Raw genomic sequence first — 17,907 nt, forward strand, 5'->3', positions numbered from 1 at the left:
TAGCTGTTGTGAAAAAAATAATTGGCGACCTCAAAATTTACATTCTAGATTTGGTAAATTCATCCCCCTAAATTCGTCTGTTCTTCCGGATTCGAGATCTTTCTATGTTACGTAACGTTTAATGCAAATACATCTTGCCCAATCACTAAATTGTAAACGAAAACTTTGTCTAACTCGAAATGATACTATTGACGTCCTCCCTGCTTTAAATTGCAGCGTTCTCTTTCGCTTACGCTTCCCTGCTGGCAAGAAGCTGCTGCTTATTTGCCTAAGGTGACGCCGTACTTTAAAATGGGACTTATTGTATTCAACTGTAATTAAGAAATATCTTGTCTTCAAAAGCATGATTTGATATGCGTAAAAAATAAAGACTGTGATTCTTCAAGCTCAGTGGTGCTAAATGCGTCATCATGATTTTCCACTCAGTCCTACCTTCAGCCACTACGGTCTTCTCAGCCATGATGAATATCTAAAGATGCTAAAAAATACCGGATTTTTCCTTCTACGCATTTGAAATAGAACATATATATTCCCACTCCTTAAAAGTGATTGAATTGTGTGGTTTTGCTCCGATTAAGGTTTTTATGTCTTTAGTTAATGTGCATGCAATATTTATAGAGTTATCAACAATTTAAAAGTGATCAATTAAGCCTAACGAACCGTCATATGTTTTCAGTTGAAACTGAGTCGAATAATGAATTAAGTGATTTTCTGCACTTTCAATGTCTTTTTGCCGAGTGGGACCAAAAGTCAACTTTCAAATTTGTGCACCGAAAGTATGCCTTCCTGCCCGCTGGCCAATGAACTTGTTTTTTGCGTAAAAAAGTCTAATTTTAGCTGTAAAAATTTTTTTATTAATTGTTTTAACTGTATTTGGTTTTTTATGTTTTTCTGTATTTTACAATTTTTAGTAGAGATGTTTTAAGCTTTTGTGTCTTTTTGCTTTGCTGCGAAGTGAGAACTAAATTAATTGAATGAGAAATATATCCCTAATGACATTCGAGGATATAAGTTTAAATGAAATGTAGCAAAATGTGTATATAATTTAATAGGCCATACAAGGACTCATGTGGTGTCCATACCAGATTTTTTTATTGTATTACATGCTCCATTAAGCACCACAAGGAAAGGGAGGGACTTCTTAGAAGGCTTTCTGAGGAAAACTGACTCGTATCCACGTTACACAAGTGGGACCACGGAAGCGCTCATGCAGCCAGCCTGTTCGACGGAACTCGAATCGCGAACCGAACTATCAGTGTTCAGTGGTTTCACCGCTCTGTCCCTGGTCGACTACCGTTTATAGGTTAAGTGCATATTTTCGGAACACGTTCCTCTACTTTAATATGTTTTTAATGTACTATAATGTATATCATTTTATGTTATTTGAATAAAAAAGGGGAAATTAAATAATAATAATAATAATAATATCAGACTTAATTTCACTTAGTCTAGAACGAGACTTAGTAAGAAGCGATCTGGTATCTGAAATCTGGATATTTAAAGTTGTTCTGAAGTTCCATTATTAATGGATTACTTTGTTCAATATTTTGCCATTTTCATTTCGTAATCCATCAAATGTCTCCACAGTAGCTAAATAAGCAAACCTCAAACAGCACACACTTTCCGTCACAGACTCCCTTTCCCATGGTCCACCACCGGCGGAGTGATAAAATTGCTAAACACTAGTCATTCATTCCAAGTTCGAATCCGCGGAACAGACTGGTTGCACGTATGTTTTCGCGATTTTTACCATTTGTAACTTGTAAAAGAGACATTTTCTAAGTCCTCTAAGAAAGCATCATTTCCCTTAGGAAACTAACTCTCTAGTGCTTTGCAGTAATTCAATAAAACCAAACCACCCTTTTTACATGACAGAACACCTGAGTTTTCTGAATTTTACTAAAATAAAAGTTTCTCAATTCATCTTTGCCCACCAGCGGTCGAACGGTAAGATCGCTGAACAGTTCTAGTTCGATCTGAGTTCTAATGCAGACGAACGGGGCTTAGCTGCATAGACGTTTTCATTGTTTTTCCCATGTGTAATATGTATACCAGCCAACTTCCCTTAGAATGTCTCCCACGAAAGCAACCCTCCTCTCAGACAGATCAACGTGCTTTGCCACAATCGACTAAACCAAAGCTGAATTTCCACTAATTTTTCTACATCTAATTAATTTTCTACATCTAATTTTTCTAATCTAATTATCCGCAAAATAATCAATCAGTTTTTTTCAAAAAAAGGCTATAAATCTTTACAGCATACCTAAAATAGTTTAGTACTAAAATTAGCATTTGGAATAACAAATAATGCTTTTGGTAAGTTTGCATGTGAATCGTTAATCTCGAAAATCTCATTATGCTGTAAATTAAAAATGCTTCGTTAGCTGTAATGAAATTAAGATTCCAAAACACGTTGTATTGTAATATAAAAAGACTCCGCGCACTGTAACTGATGATAATTAAATTAAAATAATAGTTCCCTGGTTTGTTTCGATTTTACCTTTGGCATAAACACAACAGATTCAACAATCTTTTGTAAGATAGGTTCGGTCTTACTTTTGTTCTGGTTCTATAAAAATGTTTTCTACAGCTTTTCTACTCATGAACGACTGAGTTGCAGAAGATAACTGAATTGGAATTCTTCACCAGTGGTGGTCATTGCTAGAAGTTAAAACACACAGACAAACGCTATTAATGTAGAAGTTTTCCTAATTTACCCTATGTGTAACGTAAATATGAGCAAAGTCTCCATCAGAAAAGTACATACGTTTTTAAAATTCAGCTTTTCAAACGCATTCCTAATGAGACAAACAACTCTCGAAGGCCTTTCTAAACAAAAAAATAACCTAATCAAACGGAGATACTCGTATATTTTTAAAACTTTTTCTATCAGCTTTTTTTCAGCAAAATTAATGTCAATTTTTCAGCAATATTAATGTCAGTAATGTTGTACTTTTAACTTCACTGGTATCATTTCAAGTGTCATAAATTTATTGTTCAATGTCTGCGCGAACATATTGTTTGATTCTCCTGAAAAGAACAAGGAGAATAATTTTTGTACTTTTAACTGTGTATTATATGTTCAGCTTTAAGCAATCATATAACAGTTTAAAAAATAAAATCTGAAAGCTTTCAGACTACACATACACGTTTCGAGAACATTTGGACTAAAAAAAATAAAAACAGTCTATTTTAAGAATTTCCGATAGACGGTCTCGAGCGCTAGAGACTTTTTTTTCCCCTAGTGTTGCTATTGCTCTGAAATCGTTGAGTTTATTAATCAAAAATTCGTTAAAGATTTTCAAATTTTGAAATACACAATAAAATATTTAAAAAGAGCATCTCTTTAGAATTTCTGATAGAAAATCTCGCGAACTGGGTTTTTTTTTTTTTTTTTTTTTTTTTTTTTTACAGTGTTATTATTGCTCGATTTGAAATCATTGAGTTTGTTAATCAAAAATTCGATAAAGTTTTGCAAAATATGAAATACACAATAAAACAAATCTCACATTCGGGCTTCCATCTGTCAGTATTTGGGTGGAAGAATACGTTATTCAAAATACGATGATCCTAGGTACCGTTGTTTTCTCACAATGCGAAAAACATGCATGCATTCATGCAAATTCTTCCTTACTTAATTTCTTTAAATTTAATACAAGATGATAATATTTGGTGGCAACAATTTGAAAAGTGATTCAGACTTTTAGAACGATTCAACGCAAAATCCCGTTTGGGGACTAATAATCCTTCTAGGCTAACTCTCCTTTGGGCTTAAAAAGAAATCGCAGTCACCTTAACCATTCGCTGCATTAATATTCTTTTAAGCTAATATGCTGGAAACTGTTCAAAGCATTTCTCATTTTTAATTCCAAAAATGGAAAACTAAGTAACTATAGTTGATGATGCATATAATGATATCTGTCGGTTTGGTTTGTTTGTTTATGGCACATGCACGCGAGGGCTATCTACTCAAGGGGAGGAAGGCTTTCGTGGAATATCATACCTGTCGTATCTGTCATTACCGCACAGACAGAAAATTGTCCTATTAATTTCCGTTGTTACGCAGACTAAATACGAACCAATAGTGTTTTTTAAGCAACAAAAAGTTTTGATTGGTTTCAGATTCTAATGTCGCCCAAAATGACAGTTTTATATTGCTTATCAGTACTGATTATCAACAGAGATGGCCCAGAGGTAATAGTGAAATATTTTATAGGAGAATTGTGAATATACATTTAAACTAACACAGGAACTTATGCTTCTCCTGTATACTTGAAAAGTGAAAAAATATACTACGTAATTTTATAAAATATTGAATTATTAAATATTGAAATATATACTACGTTTATTTTTTTAAATCAATCAGGTTCCAAAGCAAAAGCAAAAATATATTCTTAAGGCTGCATCTGTTGCTTTTAAATAGCTTAATTTGTTAACCAACAACAGAGATATTCAATTTGAAAAATAAATATTTTATATTTTGCCGAATGACAACACACTCGAATGAAAAGTGAAACAAGCATATAGTGAGTCAAAGCAAAACGGTGTTTCCAGACCTTTTTGGTTTCGAAAATCTTGAATTAAGGATTTTCTTCCGGAAACAAAGATGGAATATTAAAACTTGATTTTATTTTTCTTAATTTTTGGAAAACTTCCAAACTGTTTTTGAAAAAAAAAAAAAAAGTTTACAATATAATAACTAATGGCAATAAACCAGTTAATTTAATCTTATGCCTATTCTGAAAATCTTGTATTTACCAGTCACTGTTCCAAAATGTACATTAAAGTTCAGCAATGATTCCCTTAGCCCATCTATTACGGCTAAACTAACAAGGGTGAATGAACCATAATAATTGTCAGTAAACAGTAATAGTAATTGTCATAGTAATTGTAAAGTGCCTATTATATTTCGTTAACTATTATATTCCTATAACCTTGCACTATTATATTTCGAAGGTTCTGTTTAACCTTAAACAGGTTATTGGTTATAAATGGTTTCTTTAGAGCTTAGTTCTTTGCTATGCTCTTTTATAACAAGTGTTTCTACCTGTAAGAAGAAATACTTTCTTGGAGGATTTTGAGTGGCCTATATTTTTACTTCATCTGAGTAGAAACATGAAATTCTCTTGCAACCAGGTGCCTATCAGCGGCCGTGCGGTAAAATTCCTAACATTGGTAGTTCGACTTAAGTCCGATTGTAGGCGAACGGCCTGGTTGCATGGACGTTTTCATGGTTTCTCTATGTATAACAACATATAAACCAGTATCTCCTACAGAGTCATTCACGAAAGTATCCCTTCTATTAAGCAGATACCCTCTCTTGGTTTGCGATAATCAAATAAACTAAACTAAACCAAACCAAACTTTCGCAACTAGCTTTTTCCGTCCAGGATGAATTGCCCCCCCCCCAGCGGCTGAGCAGATAAAATCGCTGAACATAGATAGCTTAACCCATATTCAAATTCCGTGTGAATGAGCTGGCTACAGGGTCAATTTCCTTTATAAATGTCCTCCACGAAGGCATATTTACTTACTATTAGATAGCTGGCTGTAGTAGGTTTTTCTATCTATACTCGTAATAAATCTAGATCAACCCAGAACGAACTGCGAATGCCTCATGGTTCTAGCTAAATGGTATCTGACAATGATTTGTCATAGGGAAAAAAGAAGTGGGTCTAATTAAAAATTCATGTTCTTAGTTGCAAAACTGTGTGTATTTCTTTTCACTTTTGTGTATAAGTTTTAAAATATAATTTATGTGAACTGCAATTGCACAGTCTGCACAAAAGTATAGAAGAGTTCCATACCTCCTGTTCTACTAAATAAAGGGAATTTAATTTGCATTTTTCATGTTTTGAAAGAGCGACTTAGAATATATATAATATTTAAACATAGCGTTATTCTAACATAGGTATTTTGACACAAAATCGGACTTTTCTCAAATGATATACCGACTTTTTAGCATAATTCAAATTTTAAGATTCAAAATTATGCCTAAGTATTCAATTTTGTAAAATTTGGTGAAAAACTTACAAATTTAAAAATTTATCTGCGCACACATTTGTCACTCTGAGCCAAGAATAATTCACTTAAAGAAATTCTTAATTTACGTTAACCCATTTTCTTTTCCCTTTTGTTGTGCATGAGAGGAAAAGAAGGTGTATCGTTCATTCTTTCGAATAATTTTAACATACTGCGTAAAGCACATTTGGCGTTATTATCACTTATAACAAATATGCCAATTTTCAAAACGCGCCTATATGTAAATTTTCTTCTGCGTTCGGAGATTTCGAATAACAAACTCTAATTTTTTACAGGTATGCCTAGAAATACATCTACTTTAATGAAATGGTAAAACTTTTATAGGTTATATTTCAAACCTTTTTTCGAAAAATTTATAAAAAATTACTAAAAGACAAAAATTTTAAAAATAAATCAGAAAACATCTGTGAATTTCATTTAGATTGAACCTGAATTTTGAATTGTGAAAGAAGGAATCAAGCAAGTTTAATTAAAACAAGTAATATAAAAAAAATTTAAGTCAATTCCTACTTAGGTCAACAGAGGAAAAAAAATTAATATGTGAAAAAAGTGTATTAACATCAAGTGTCATCCACTACAAGTTTAAAAAATGTATTTGAACTTGAGTGGATGAATAAAAAGCATTTTATTAACGATTGAAAAATAATTAATTAATAATTAATTTAATTAATTTTTAAGTCAGGTCTCACTTAGGTCAACAAAAAAATTTTAAATATACAAAAAAAGTTTTTTAATTTTAAATTTTACAAATTTTTAACATGTGAAAAAACTGTATTAACATCCAGTGTCATCCACTAAAAGTTTTAAAAAAATTTATTTGAACTTGAGTGGACGAATAAAAAGTATTTTATTAACAATTAAAAATTTGAACAAGATATATGGAGAGTGTGAGCTTATAGTAGGAATTTAATAAAAAAGAGATATTAGTAAATATATACCAAATTCAATTAGCATTGAGCAGCTAAAATTTTGAGAGCTAATTGTTTAAAAACGACTCGTGCGACTCTTACTTGGCATACCTTGAAACGTAGAATCAATATAAATTTAAAAGAAAAAAAAATCGGTATATTATCTCGGAAAAGTCCGATTTTGTGTCAAAAATTAGAACAATGATATGCGTAATTCGAATACATATTTCAAATCGCTGTTTCGAGTCATGAAAAACGGAAGTTAAATTTCGTCAATCGCCTCAGCAAAACGAGAGATATTAAACAGGAGTCGATGTAATACTACTGCAGGCAGATATTAAACGAATTCGTTTCTCAGATGTGGGAAAGGAAGGATTAATATCCGGTCTCATTTATTATATTGTTTTAGGAAACTTAATAGTCTTTGAATAAATACAATCTATTATTGTAATTAGAAGCGGTTGGAGAAGCGTAGGATAAATCTTCAGTCATGAATGTTTATTGCCTAAAACACCCCCACGTTCTTTCATTTCTCAGAAAGACAGTAATTAACAAATAAATGATTTTTCAATTCATGAAAAGTTCTGGAATTAGAAGTTAGGTTAGGTTATTTAATTATAGAGAGAGCTATCTGCGTATGGTGAGGGAAGCTTTTAGGGAGGATTCTTAAAGTTAGAGGCATAATTATCATTTGATCTTTTTAATTTATAAATATGCCAATTTAGTCGAACACCGCGTAAGCTTCTACACTTTAAGGAAATTTTAATATAACTTTTAAATAAAAGTAGTTTTAATAATCTATAAAACTGTGAATTTCAAATTTGGAAAAAAAAGCAGAGCAATACAATTCAGATAAGCGATCCTCTTTTACTCTGGGCCCACCAGCGGCCAAACGGTAATGTTGTTGAATACTGGTAGTTCATTCCGAGGATCGAATCCCGCGAATGGGCTGCCTTCATGAGCGTTTACCTCATGTGTAGCCAGCTAGTTTCCCTTAGAAATCCTCCATGAAGGCATCCTTCCTCTTAGGAAGATAGTCTTTAGTGAAATGCATTAAGCCTTCCGTTTCATTCGTGCATAAATTATAAAACCTATTTTTTAAATTCCTGAGATAAATTTATATTTAATGGTATAGACAGAAAGAAAAAGCAGCGATTTTTGTCAATATCAGGTATGTTCGACCCATAAAAATTAATATTTGTGTAAAAAGTCTCAAAACTTGGAATTTTGCGCAAAATTCATTCACCTTCGATCTTGCAACCATTTCCTTTACAATAATTCTCTACTATGTGGATGCAGATAAAAAATGGGAAAATAAGTATTCAAATAAAGAGATGTGAAAATGCAGGAACATCGAAATCTAGAACACCAAATGCAAAATGATGTTCTAATATGTCTAAGAGAAACGTCTACAAGGTTAAGCGGGGAAACATGGATCTTAATAAAGTTTTAATGAAGCAAATTAAAATAATTAAATAATTCCTTTAGATTTTGAAACAATCTTAGAAATATATGGAATCTTTAATTCAAAATTAAAAGCTGTATTTGAAAATTTTAAAACAGTCTTTTAATTTTTAGAATTATTTTACTATTAAATTATTTAAGGTACACTGCCATTAAAAAATCAGTTTATGTTATACTATTTGGGGATAATAAAAGTTTAAATTCGGGAAAATTTAAACCGAGTTAAAATTATTTGAAATATTATACTGTTTGGAATATGTTTCACCTTTATAATGATTTTCAATGTTACCAATGTTATAACAGCAACACTTGATATAACTATTACCTGTATTGTAGTGCAGATGTTTATTATTTGATATTTAAAATAAATTACTTATTTTGGAACACTTTATTGCTTGAAATAAATCTAAAACCTTAAGCTATGCTGTTTGAATTAATTTCTTTCATATTAAATTTTCTAGACAGTTTGCATTATACTGTTCAGTTTATTACATTTTTGTACTGTTAAAATTACAGATGGTAGTGGCTTAATAAAAGTTTTATTTCTTGGTGAAAGCGTTTCACAGAAATATAACTGAAAGCAATTTTAAATGTTGTGTATTCTACTAAAATTAACTCGCTCATAATTTCAAAAATTCTACAAAATTCATGCGAGTTATTAGCCCACCAGTGGCCAAACGATAAAGTCGCTAAACATCGGTGCTTTGGTCCGGGGTTCAGATTCCAGAGAACGGGTTTACTGCATGGGCGTTTTTGTGGTCTTCCCCATGCGTAACGTGTATATGAGCTAATTTCCTTTAGAAAATCCTCTACGAAGGCATTCCTTCCCTTAAGCAGATAGCCCTTGTAAGCTTTGCCGTAAGCAAACCAAAACTACACGAGTTATTAAATGTAAAATTTAAATCCAGAAATTCTTTTTCTGTGTGGTTTTTTTTTTTTTTTTTTTTTTTTTTTTTTTCTTCTTCTTCTTTTTTTTCACAGAACTCAAGTTATCAAAAACAACTTTCAGTAATAAAACATTGAAACTTTCTAGCCCTTAATTAGTTTCAATTAAAATATATTTGGTACTTGGTTATACGGCCTGCCAATATATCGCCAAAAATGCCATCTCTAACTCTGATGAAAACATTCGCCAACCCTAAAAGCTATTTGAGATTCTTCTACAAAGATGAGTTTGCTTTTTCTTATTACTGTTCTTTTTTTAGAAAAACTAAGGGAGGCGGGAATGCATTTTCCCCCCTCCCTATTTCAATGGCAATTTTTTACCTCGGACTGGCATTCGCACAGGCAGTGGAATGCGTATGAGATCAGCATAGTGACGGAATAAGAGCCAATGTGGTATAAATTGTCATGACTTATATTCTTACTTATTAAAGTTAATATACTATCAAATCTTAAATTATTTTAGTAAAACAAACACACCAACGCTATGTTATCAAAGGGCCTCCATGGAGGACTTTCTGAAGGAAACTGGCTCGTAACCACCATACTCAAGGATGCAACCAGCCCGTTAACCTGGATTCTAGCACAGACTGAATTACCAGTATTCAACAGTCTTTAATCGCTCCGTCCCTGATGGAGCTTATAAGGGCAGGAACAAGCTGAAAAATAGCTGACTGACAAGCTAAGAGAAAGCAAAATAAGCTTCCATTTGATTGGCTTTGTTTATTTAATTAGGGCAATGGAGGAAGAATACCTTCCTGAAAGGCTTTGGTGTACAGATTACACATGAGGAAAACTATGAAAACGCCCATGTAGCCAACCCGTTCGCAGGAGTTCGAACCACGGTCAGAACTACCACTATTCAGCGACTTTTACCGCTCGGACACGCTGGTGGACCGATTCACTTTGAATGCGACTGCCAGACAATACCGATTGGAAATAAGAAACTCAAATTTCATCGCTAAAAGGCGCAAAGAGATTATTCACGGTATAATTGTTCAGGTTCTTTGGATACCAGGAAACCAATAAGTATCAAACAGTCTTTCAAATTCCTCGAAGCTGCAAGGCATTCCTGAAATTATCAAAATCTTAAAAACAAATTTTATTCCGCTGAAAAGCTGTGCTACTATAAACATTTAACTAACCAAAACGAGAACTGTACACTAAATTAAAATTACTCTGATATAACCGGGCTTTAATATTAAAAATTGTTGCGCCTCAAATTGTCACGTAGCTCTTTTTTGAAACTTTTCACAGTTCATTAGTGTCAAACTTTTCATAACTTTAGTTTCTTATCTATAAACTTTAAGATCTTTGCCGTTACACGCCAGAAATTTTCTTCAGAAATTTCAAGTTCTTTATTAGCGTTTAAGTTCTGTAACAATATTCCCGTTTTCAAAGTACTGTTAAAGTTTTTAAAGCGTGTCATTCCATATCGTAATCACGAAAAATTTCAAGTATCATATTTCAAATGAAATCTCCGTGCTACCATTCCCAGATACATTTGGACAGTTTTTTGCGTGATGTCTGTACATACGAATAGAATAAAGGACTCATTTTAATAACCGAATTGTAAAATAGAATTAAAACGAATTTTCTGTGAAGTCTGTACGTAGGTGTGTATCTTGCCTAACTCTTAGTCGTAGAACGTTAAAATTTTAGCCTCTATTTTAGCCGTTGAAATTGCAAAAGCCTGTAGTTTTCGCAACCATTGTTAGTAGTCATATACCTTGAATTACAGAAGTGTTATAAATGGCGAAATATTCATGTTTTGGCAGCATCAAAATTTTTAAAAAATTAATTCTAGGAAAATAGCGAAACCTAACTTTAAATGCAGTCTCCCAATTCCCATACTTAAATTTGGGAAAGTTTCATGCTCGTTATAAAAAAAAAATAAGAAGTTTGACTCCCATATGACGAAAATTGACTAGGATATTTAATTTAAAAATATTTGCAGTTTTTTATGTCATTTTCAATTTTCCTGCAGGGAACGGTTAACTAAGAATAGTTCGAAGAAATAAAATAAATTGCAGCAAAAAATGTGTACAATTTAACACATTGCACAAGGAAGTCTTATGGTGGGCACATTAGAGTTTAAGAACCTGGCAAATGGATATTTCCGTTGAAATACATTTTCTGTACGTACGCACAGAATGCAGAATTTTTGTTTCCAAAACAAATTGCAAAATGGAGTATAATAGTGGGGGAAGTCGTGGTGTCCACAGAATTGTTTCCTTTGTTTACTCAAATAACTACTCTAAAACATATTTCTTATGTTTAGAAAGCTTTTACCGCACTCGAAATGAGCTGATAAATGGGAAATACGTTTCTTTTTGTCTTAAGATGACGCGTGTATCTTTCTAGAGAAAATTATTTGGCGCGTATTATCTTAAAACGGAAAAGATCCCAGCCTTTTAGTATACAGTAAAACTTACCGTACTTTATTAAACATATCAGATATAAATAGATATATGTATACATGTCTGCACTTTTTGTTGATGCAACCTAAGAGCATTTTGGACAAAATTTAAAGCAAGCAATGCGGTTAATTTGCTTAATATGCCGAAGATTCCAAAGTTCTTCGATTTTATCATCGTTGCAATTACAAAAGTGTATTTTTAGGATGAAAAATTAAAAGGCTTCTTTGGATAAAAATTACCCGCATTTTTGATAAATATCGTTACATACGTTACGGTTAAGAATTTATCTCAAGAATAACATACATTGGTATTTTAACTTTTTATATCGGTTACACACATAAAATTAAACCTCGTAAAAACTTCAAAAGGAAGTGCAATAAATCTGGCCTAAAAACAACCATTCAGTTCCACGTGATTATGTTTTCTTATATAGATAGTAGCTTTAAAGAGATAATGATTTTACATTCTAAGGAATAACTATTTACTTTCAGAAGACGCAGTGAAAAGAACACAGAAAATTTACAATCTGCTATAAGATGAATAATATTAAAATTAAATAACCAGATTTTTCTTTTTTTATCCTCTTTACAAATCAGAGTAAATTTTTTCCACCTTAAAACTCTAGACTTCCTCATTTAAATATTATTGCATTAAATTGCTTTTCAATATACAATGTCATGAATAATAATGCGTAAACGTTCTCAGCTAAGTTAGTCTTATCTAGTCAAGACTTACATTAGTAAGTTTATTGCATTCGCCAATAATGATTTTAAAGGATAATCAAAGCTTGTCCAGAACTGGATCCTTAGCCTACAAAGCCTGCAGTTTTATTTAATATTGTACAACCTACGACGATTTCTAGAAACTTTACGACGAATTATAGATCTAAAGACACAAAGTTTTACCCGAGGAAAAAAATATTCATGAAAATTTATTTTAATCTCAAATGTGTAACTTAAATTTTGAATACGGAATAAAATATCTAGAAATCATATAATTATTTAGCAAAAAAATTAAAACTTATGCAATTTTTAGTACTTTTTACAAAGTACCTGTGATTTCATATTACACTGATCACACGTGAAAGCTTTGCAATTGATGTAAAAGACTTCACATGTCATAAGTGTATTTACACTTGCTCTTCATCAGAACTTTTTTCAAACAAGTTTTTCAAAAATTTACACAATACACTTAAATAAACTTTTGAAATTCTGTTAAATGTTAAGTCTGCAGAGTAACTTACGGAAAAAATTCATTTTGATTTATTTACGAAAATAGGTTATGTGATAATCTAATTGGGATAATAATTTGAATTGTATTTTTCTGTTAACTAAACTATAAGGAATAACTAATATAATAACCGAATTCCGATTATAATTTTAAAAAATTTTCCACTACATTAAGAATAAATACTTTTCGAGGAAATTTTTCTTGTTGAGCGGAGCAACAAAAAATCAGTAGTTACGTTTCATTACCATTTTAACACATTAATTGCAATTTTTAAACATTTAATTTGCAATATAACTATTCTTCAGTACGAAAATATGAAATTTTTTAAAATATAAAATTTCACCCCATTATGTAAAATAACATACGATTTTTGAAAATAATTTGGTTTAATCCTAGTATCCGGTGCACACGGGGTTTGGCTACTTTTGGCAACTTTTATGATGAGCAGTAAAAACGGGACATATACGATGAGTAGTAAACGGGTATTCAAAGAATATATATAGTTATACGTAGTATATACTATGTATATAGTGATAGTATATAGTGTATAGTATACTATCACTATATATACATAGACGTTTTTTTGGTAATTTTTGGTGTTGGCGATAATTTTCAAAATCGCGCCAAGGCTGCACCGTATACTAGGATTTTACCAATATTTCTACTTAAATATGGCTTTTAAAAGCAAAGATATTCTCGAAAACAAGTTTTAATAAAGAAATTTTGCTTATAATTTGAGCAATTACGGATTTAGTTTTCGCAAATATATTGGCATAGAAATGGTTTTAATAGTACCATTCCTTAAATCTTTTTCTTTCAAGAGGCTTAAATTTTCTTTTAAGCAGAATTTTAATCTTTAACTGGTATGAGAAATTCCGCAGTTGCAAATATTACATTTTAACCTAGAACTATCACTTTTTACCCCTGAACTGTCATTTTAATTGAAATAGGAAATGCATTTTATTTCAAAAAGAACTGGTAACAGTTTTCATGAATAACAAATTACTGATCTGAAAAATATTTACAAATAATTTTATCTAGAAAATTTGTATTCGAACATCACAGCACGCTTTTCATGTCAATAAATATTAATCCTACCTCACGATTCCTAATTTTAAATTTTAATTTTAAAACTAGCTCAGAGTTAACCGAAAAGCAGTCTACTATTAGTACTTACTCATAGTACTTACACAAACTATGGACAAACGTTTCATTTAAAATCAACATATATATGTATGGTTGAAGTTTGCTAGCTATAAAAATATTATTTGCAACATGGAGAAAGCTATAGAATTTTTTTTTCAATTAAACCATTCTCATTCAATTAGTATAATTTAATTTCAATAGCATTTACAATTTACGGAAGATTAAACTCTTTGTGCATAGTACATACATTATTCCACAATATTTTATCACGCAAACATTACAATAAATATAATATAAAATCAGTTAGATAAGAGCTTCAAGTAAGAAATAAAAACGTATAAAATTCACTTGAACTTAAGATGTCTTTCCTATATCAGATAAAACATTTGTAGCCAAATCTTTGTTCGTTTCCGCAAAATTAAGCCATTCCTGACTGCTAAGAATTTCGTCAGTGTGAGAAGAAAGAAACATTTTCGCAATTTTGTTTAAAACTTTATCGTCATGCAGATTGGCCAACAACAGAACTTTACATACGTTTTTCACCGAAAGATTCGCTTCAAAAATAGTCTGGCATTTGGCCTGTAGGGCAGGGACACCATATTTAATAGCCGCTACGTACAATTTCTGAGCACAGGAACATTGCTGGAAATTCGCAGTATAGATGTATTCCAAAAGTTCTTTCATAGTAGCAGGCTCAACATCTGTAAGAGCAATACTCTCCTTCTCTGGCTCTGTCATTTCCTTAAGCATTGTTTTGAATACAGTAGATCGGGCATTCAGAATTGCTTTATGAACAGAGAATCTTTCCGGTTCGATCAAAATTGCAAGATCTGAGCCAATTCCTCTTTCAAAAAGGCTCCTTAGATTTTGTATATAAACACCGCATGGTTGGCCGCCTGACGGTACATCACTGCAAGTCGTTTCCGTGATCTCGGTCGACTCTTCCATATTACTAAACATAAGCTGACCTTTCAGGTCCAGATCATAGCCATCTGACGAAAACTGAGCGCAGGTCCATTCTTCATTTGTAAGAAATACGTGTTCTGTAATAGGAGCAGTGCCTATATTACTTTTTACAAGAACTGGTCTCGGCTCTGTATCAAATTCTCTGCAAAGGACAGTTTCGAAATGTCTAATATTTCCATCGTCTGCAGTTAAGTTTAATTTTAAGCTCCAATCACATGGATGTAATATTTCAACATTAAACTTAAAGCTGCGTAATGTCATAGGCACAGGTAAGCTAGAAAATCTTGATATAGGCCAACTGAAATTCACCATCGAAGCATGGATGCGAGTTGTTACCGCCCACTTCTTAAACGGTGAACATAAACTCCTGACCAAATTATCGAGTTTATACTTAATGATAACATCAGAAATTTGGGTAATTAAATTCGTGGTATCGCTCTCGATCTTCCCAGTGTACAAATATCTTACTATGCGATCTAGAACAGAAGGAGTGATATCTAGACTTGCTTGTTCAGCTGATGTAGCGTCAAGCACTTCCGCAAATGTTGGCCACATCGCGTCCAGAATGCATCTGTGAACTAAAAAAATCTCGTCGCCGCTACAGAGAGCAACATTAGCAAAATCGCCACTATTATACAATGTCTCCAGATCCCGAGATAAAATCATTTCATGATATAAATCGTTATCGTCATTTAAAACACGCAGATGACACTTCACGATTAAAAGGCAGTATGACAAATATTTAGGAAAATAATCAGCATCTGCTACAAGTATTTGAGAACGATAAGTAAATTCCTTTAGTACAATTTTCTTAAAATTTTCTTGTAGCAAACCTTTGCTATTTGATACCGAAGTCTTGCACAGTATTTTAGAATTCGAATAACGAAATTCATTCTTGGCTAGATAAATACTTGTATATTCAGAATCATCGTTACCCTTTGGAAATAATTCCAGACGCCATTTTACGTAAGGTAGTCTATCCAATACGAACTCTTCACTAACCATGCACTCGCCACGTCTTTGTCGATGCATCCAAAAGTTTTCGATAGTCCAAATGTACTCATATTTTTCGCTGAATTCTGGATTGCTTGCTGCAGCCATTGTCCAGTAAAGAGCAAATAATATTCTGAATCAGATGTAGTTGATACTTCATCAAATATCGGTTGAAGAACGTCACATCACGCAGGTGCATAGAGGGGAAAATGCAATATCAGCCAGGAAAGCTAAATTTCTTCCAATCTGTCTTTCTCTTTTTAATTCAGCCACTAAAATTATAATACTACGTGCAACTGAAAGGGCAAAGGGTTGCCAGAAAACGTGGCGATATCCTGAGAACTTGGTTGGGAATTCTATGGTTATGCCATAATCATTTTATTCCCGGAGCGTAGCTTATCTCAATCATTATCTACTCGTTTTAAATTTTAACAGTTTCTATATTGTCGTACTTTTTCATTGCAAAATAATATCCGTGCTAATGCTGGGGAATTAAGAAATATTTCTTTGTATAGAATGGAAAAAAAGTTATATCTAGTTGTACGATACGTATGCCAAATTGGCAATTTTGAACTCAGTTTGACTAAAGCTTCTCGATGTGGATAATAATTTTCTGCGGTATAATTCCGCCTTTATATTATCATAAAATAACACCGTGTCAAGTGTAATAAATTAAATATTTTCCTATAAACAGAAATTTATGAATTAAATTAATTTATTCTAGAATTGAATTTTTAATTATAGATTTGAGCTTTTTATAAAATTTATTTAGTTCCATTGCGAACGAAGTTGAATTTAATGCGATTTCACTACTTTTCTTTAACTCATAAATTACATTGGATAATTTGTCCAATCATTAAAAATGTTAAATTTGAAAATGTCGATATTAAACATGTCAGTTTAAACATGTGTAAGACATGTTTTATTTGAATACAGTATAATTCGTCGAAAATAATTTCTTTCAAAAACGATTTGTTGAAAAATGACTCACTGTAACTGTATCTCAAATTTTAATGAATGATTTGTGCTTTACCAATGAAACCGCCGCCCAACCGGTATAGTGGTTAGCGTTGCTGACTACCGTGCCGAAGGGTCCGGGTTCGAATCCCGGAGAAGGCATGGATGTTTGTATATGTTTAATAAAAATTTGTAAAAACGTTTGTTGTTAATTTCAATATTAACCCTCACGAATTGGAGGAAATGGCGTTCGCCAAAGTCCTCATCATCTTTCTCCTTGTCTAAAAGGCAAGATTGATACTGATACTGATACCAATGAAACTTCAATGTTTCTTATTACTGATATAAATAAAGACGGCTGTGTGGCAACACCTTTTTATTTCCCTTTTTATGCACAGATCAGCATTACAGTATATCGGGTTGGCAAGAAAATAATGCCTGTTTTTTAATATGAAATAAAACTAATTTTTTTTCTATATGAAACAGGATACATTTTGTTCGATTACCTTTCGCCATCTTAATGATCCCGCGCTCATACAATACCTGATCTTTATCAGCAAAAAACTCAAGCAAATAATGCGATTTGAGATTATCGATACTGCAAGATCAGACAACTCTTCACCAGTGGAAATGCCATCTGTCTTCTTTTAACAGCGTCTTCCAGAGTGAGGCTATTGCTATTCGACAAGCAATACAAACAATCATTAATCATCGATATTCACATTCCTATGTTCTTACCGATAGTCTCTCCACATTGTATGCCATTTTAAATCCTCTGCATTCATCCCCCATTATTGTGGACATTCAAACTAGCTTGTCTCGACATAAAAATCTACACA

General features: G+C 32.2%; 1 protein-coding gene across 1 annotated transcript in view; it reads right to left on the bottom strand.

Annotated features, from left to right (window-relative positions):
* Positions 1-16,680, bottom strand: part of LOC146998228 (uncharacterized) — a 38,982-nt gene extending 22,302 nt beyond the window's left edge. The window contains exon 1 of the mRNA XM_085812472.1: positions 14,516-16,680. Coding sequence (XP_085668598.1) covers positions 14,516-16,219 — 1,704 coding nt within the window. The 5' untranslated portion in view covers positions 16,220-16,680. The remainder of the gene's footprint in view (positions 1-14,515) is intronic.
* Positions 16,681-17,907: the final 1,227 nt, after the last annotated feature.

This window comes from Stegodyphus dumicola, chromosome 3 (genome assembly GCF_044657685.1).
Source record: "Stegodyphus dumicola isolate Sdum_Otavi_A_Nest chromosome 3, ASM4465768v1".
NCBI lineage: Eukaryota > Metazoa > Arthropoda > Arachnida > Araneae > Eresidae > Stegodyphus > Stegodyphus dumicola.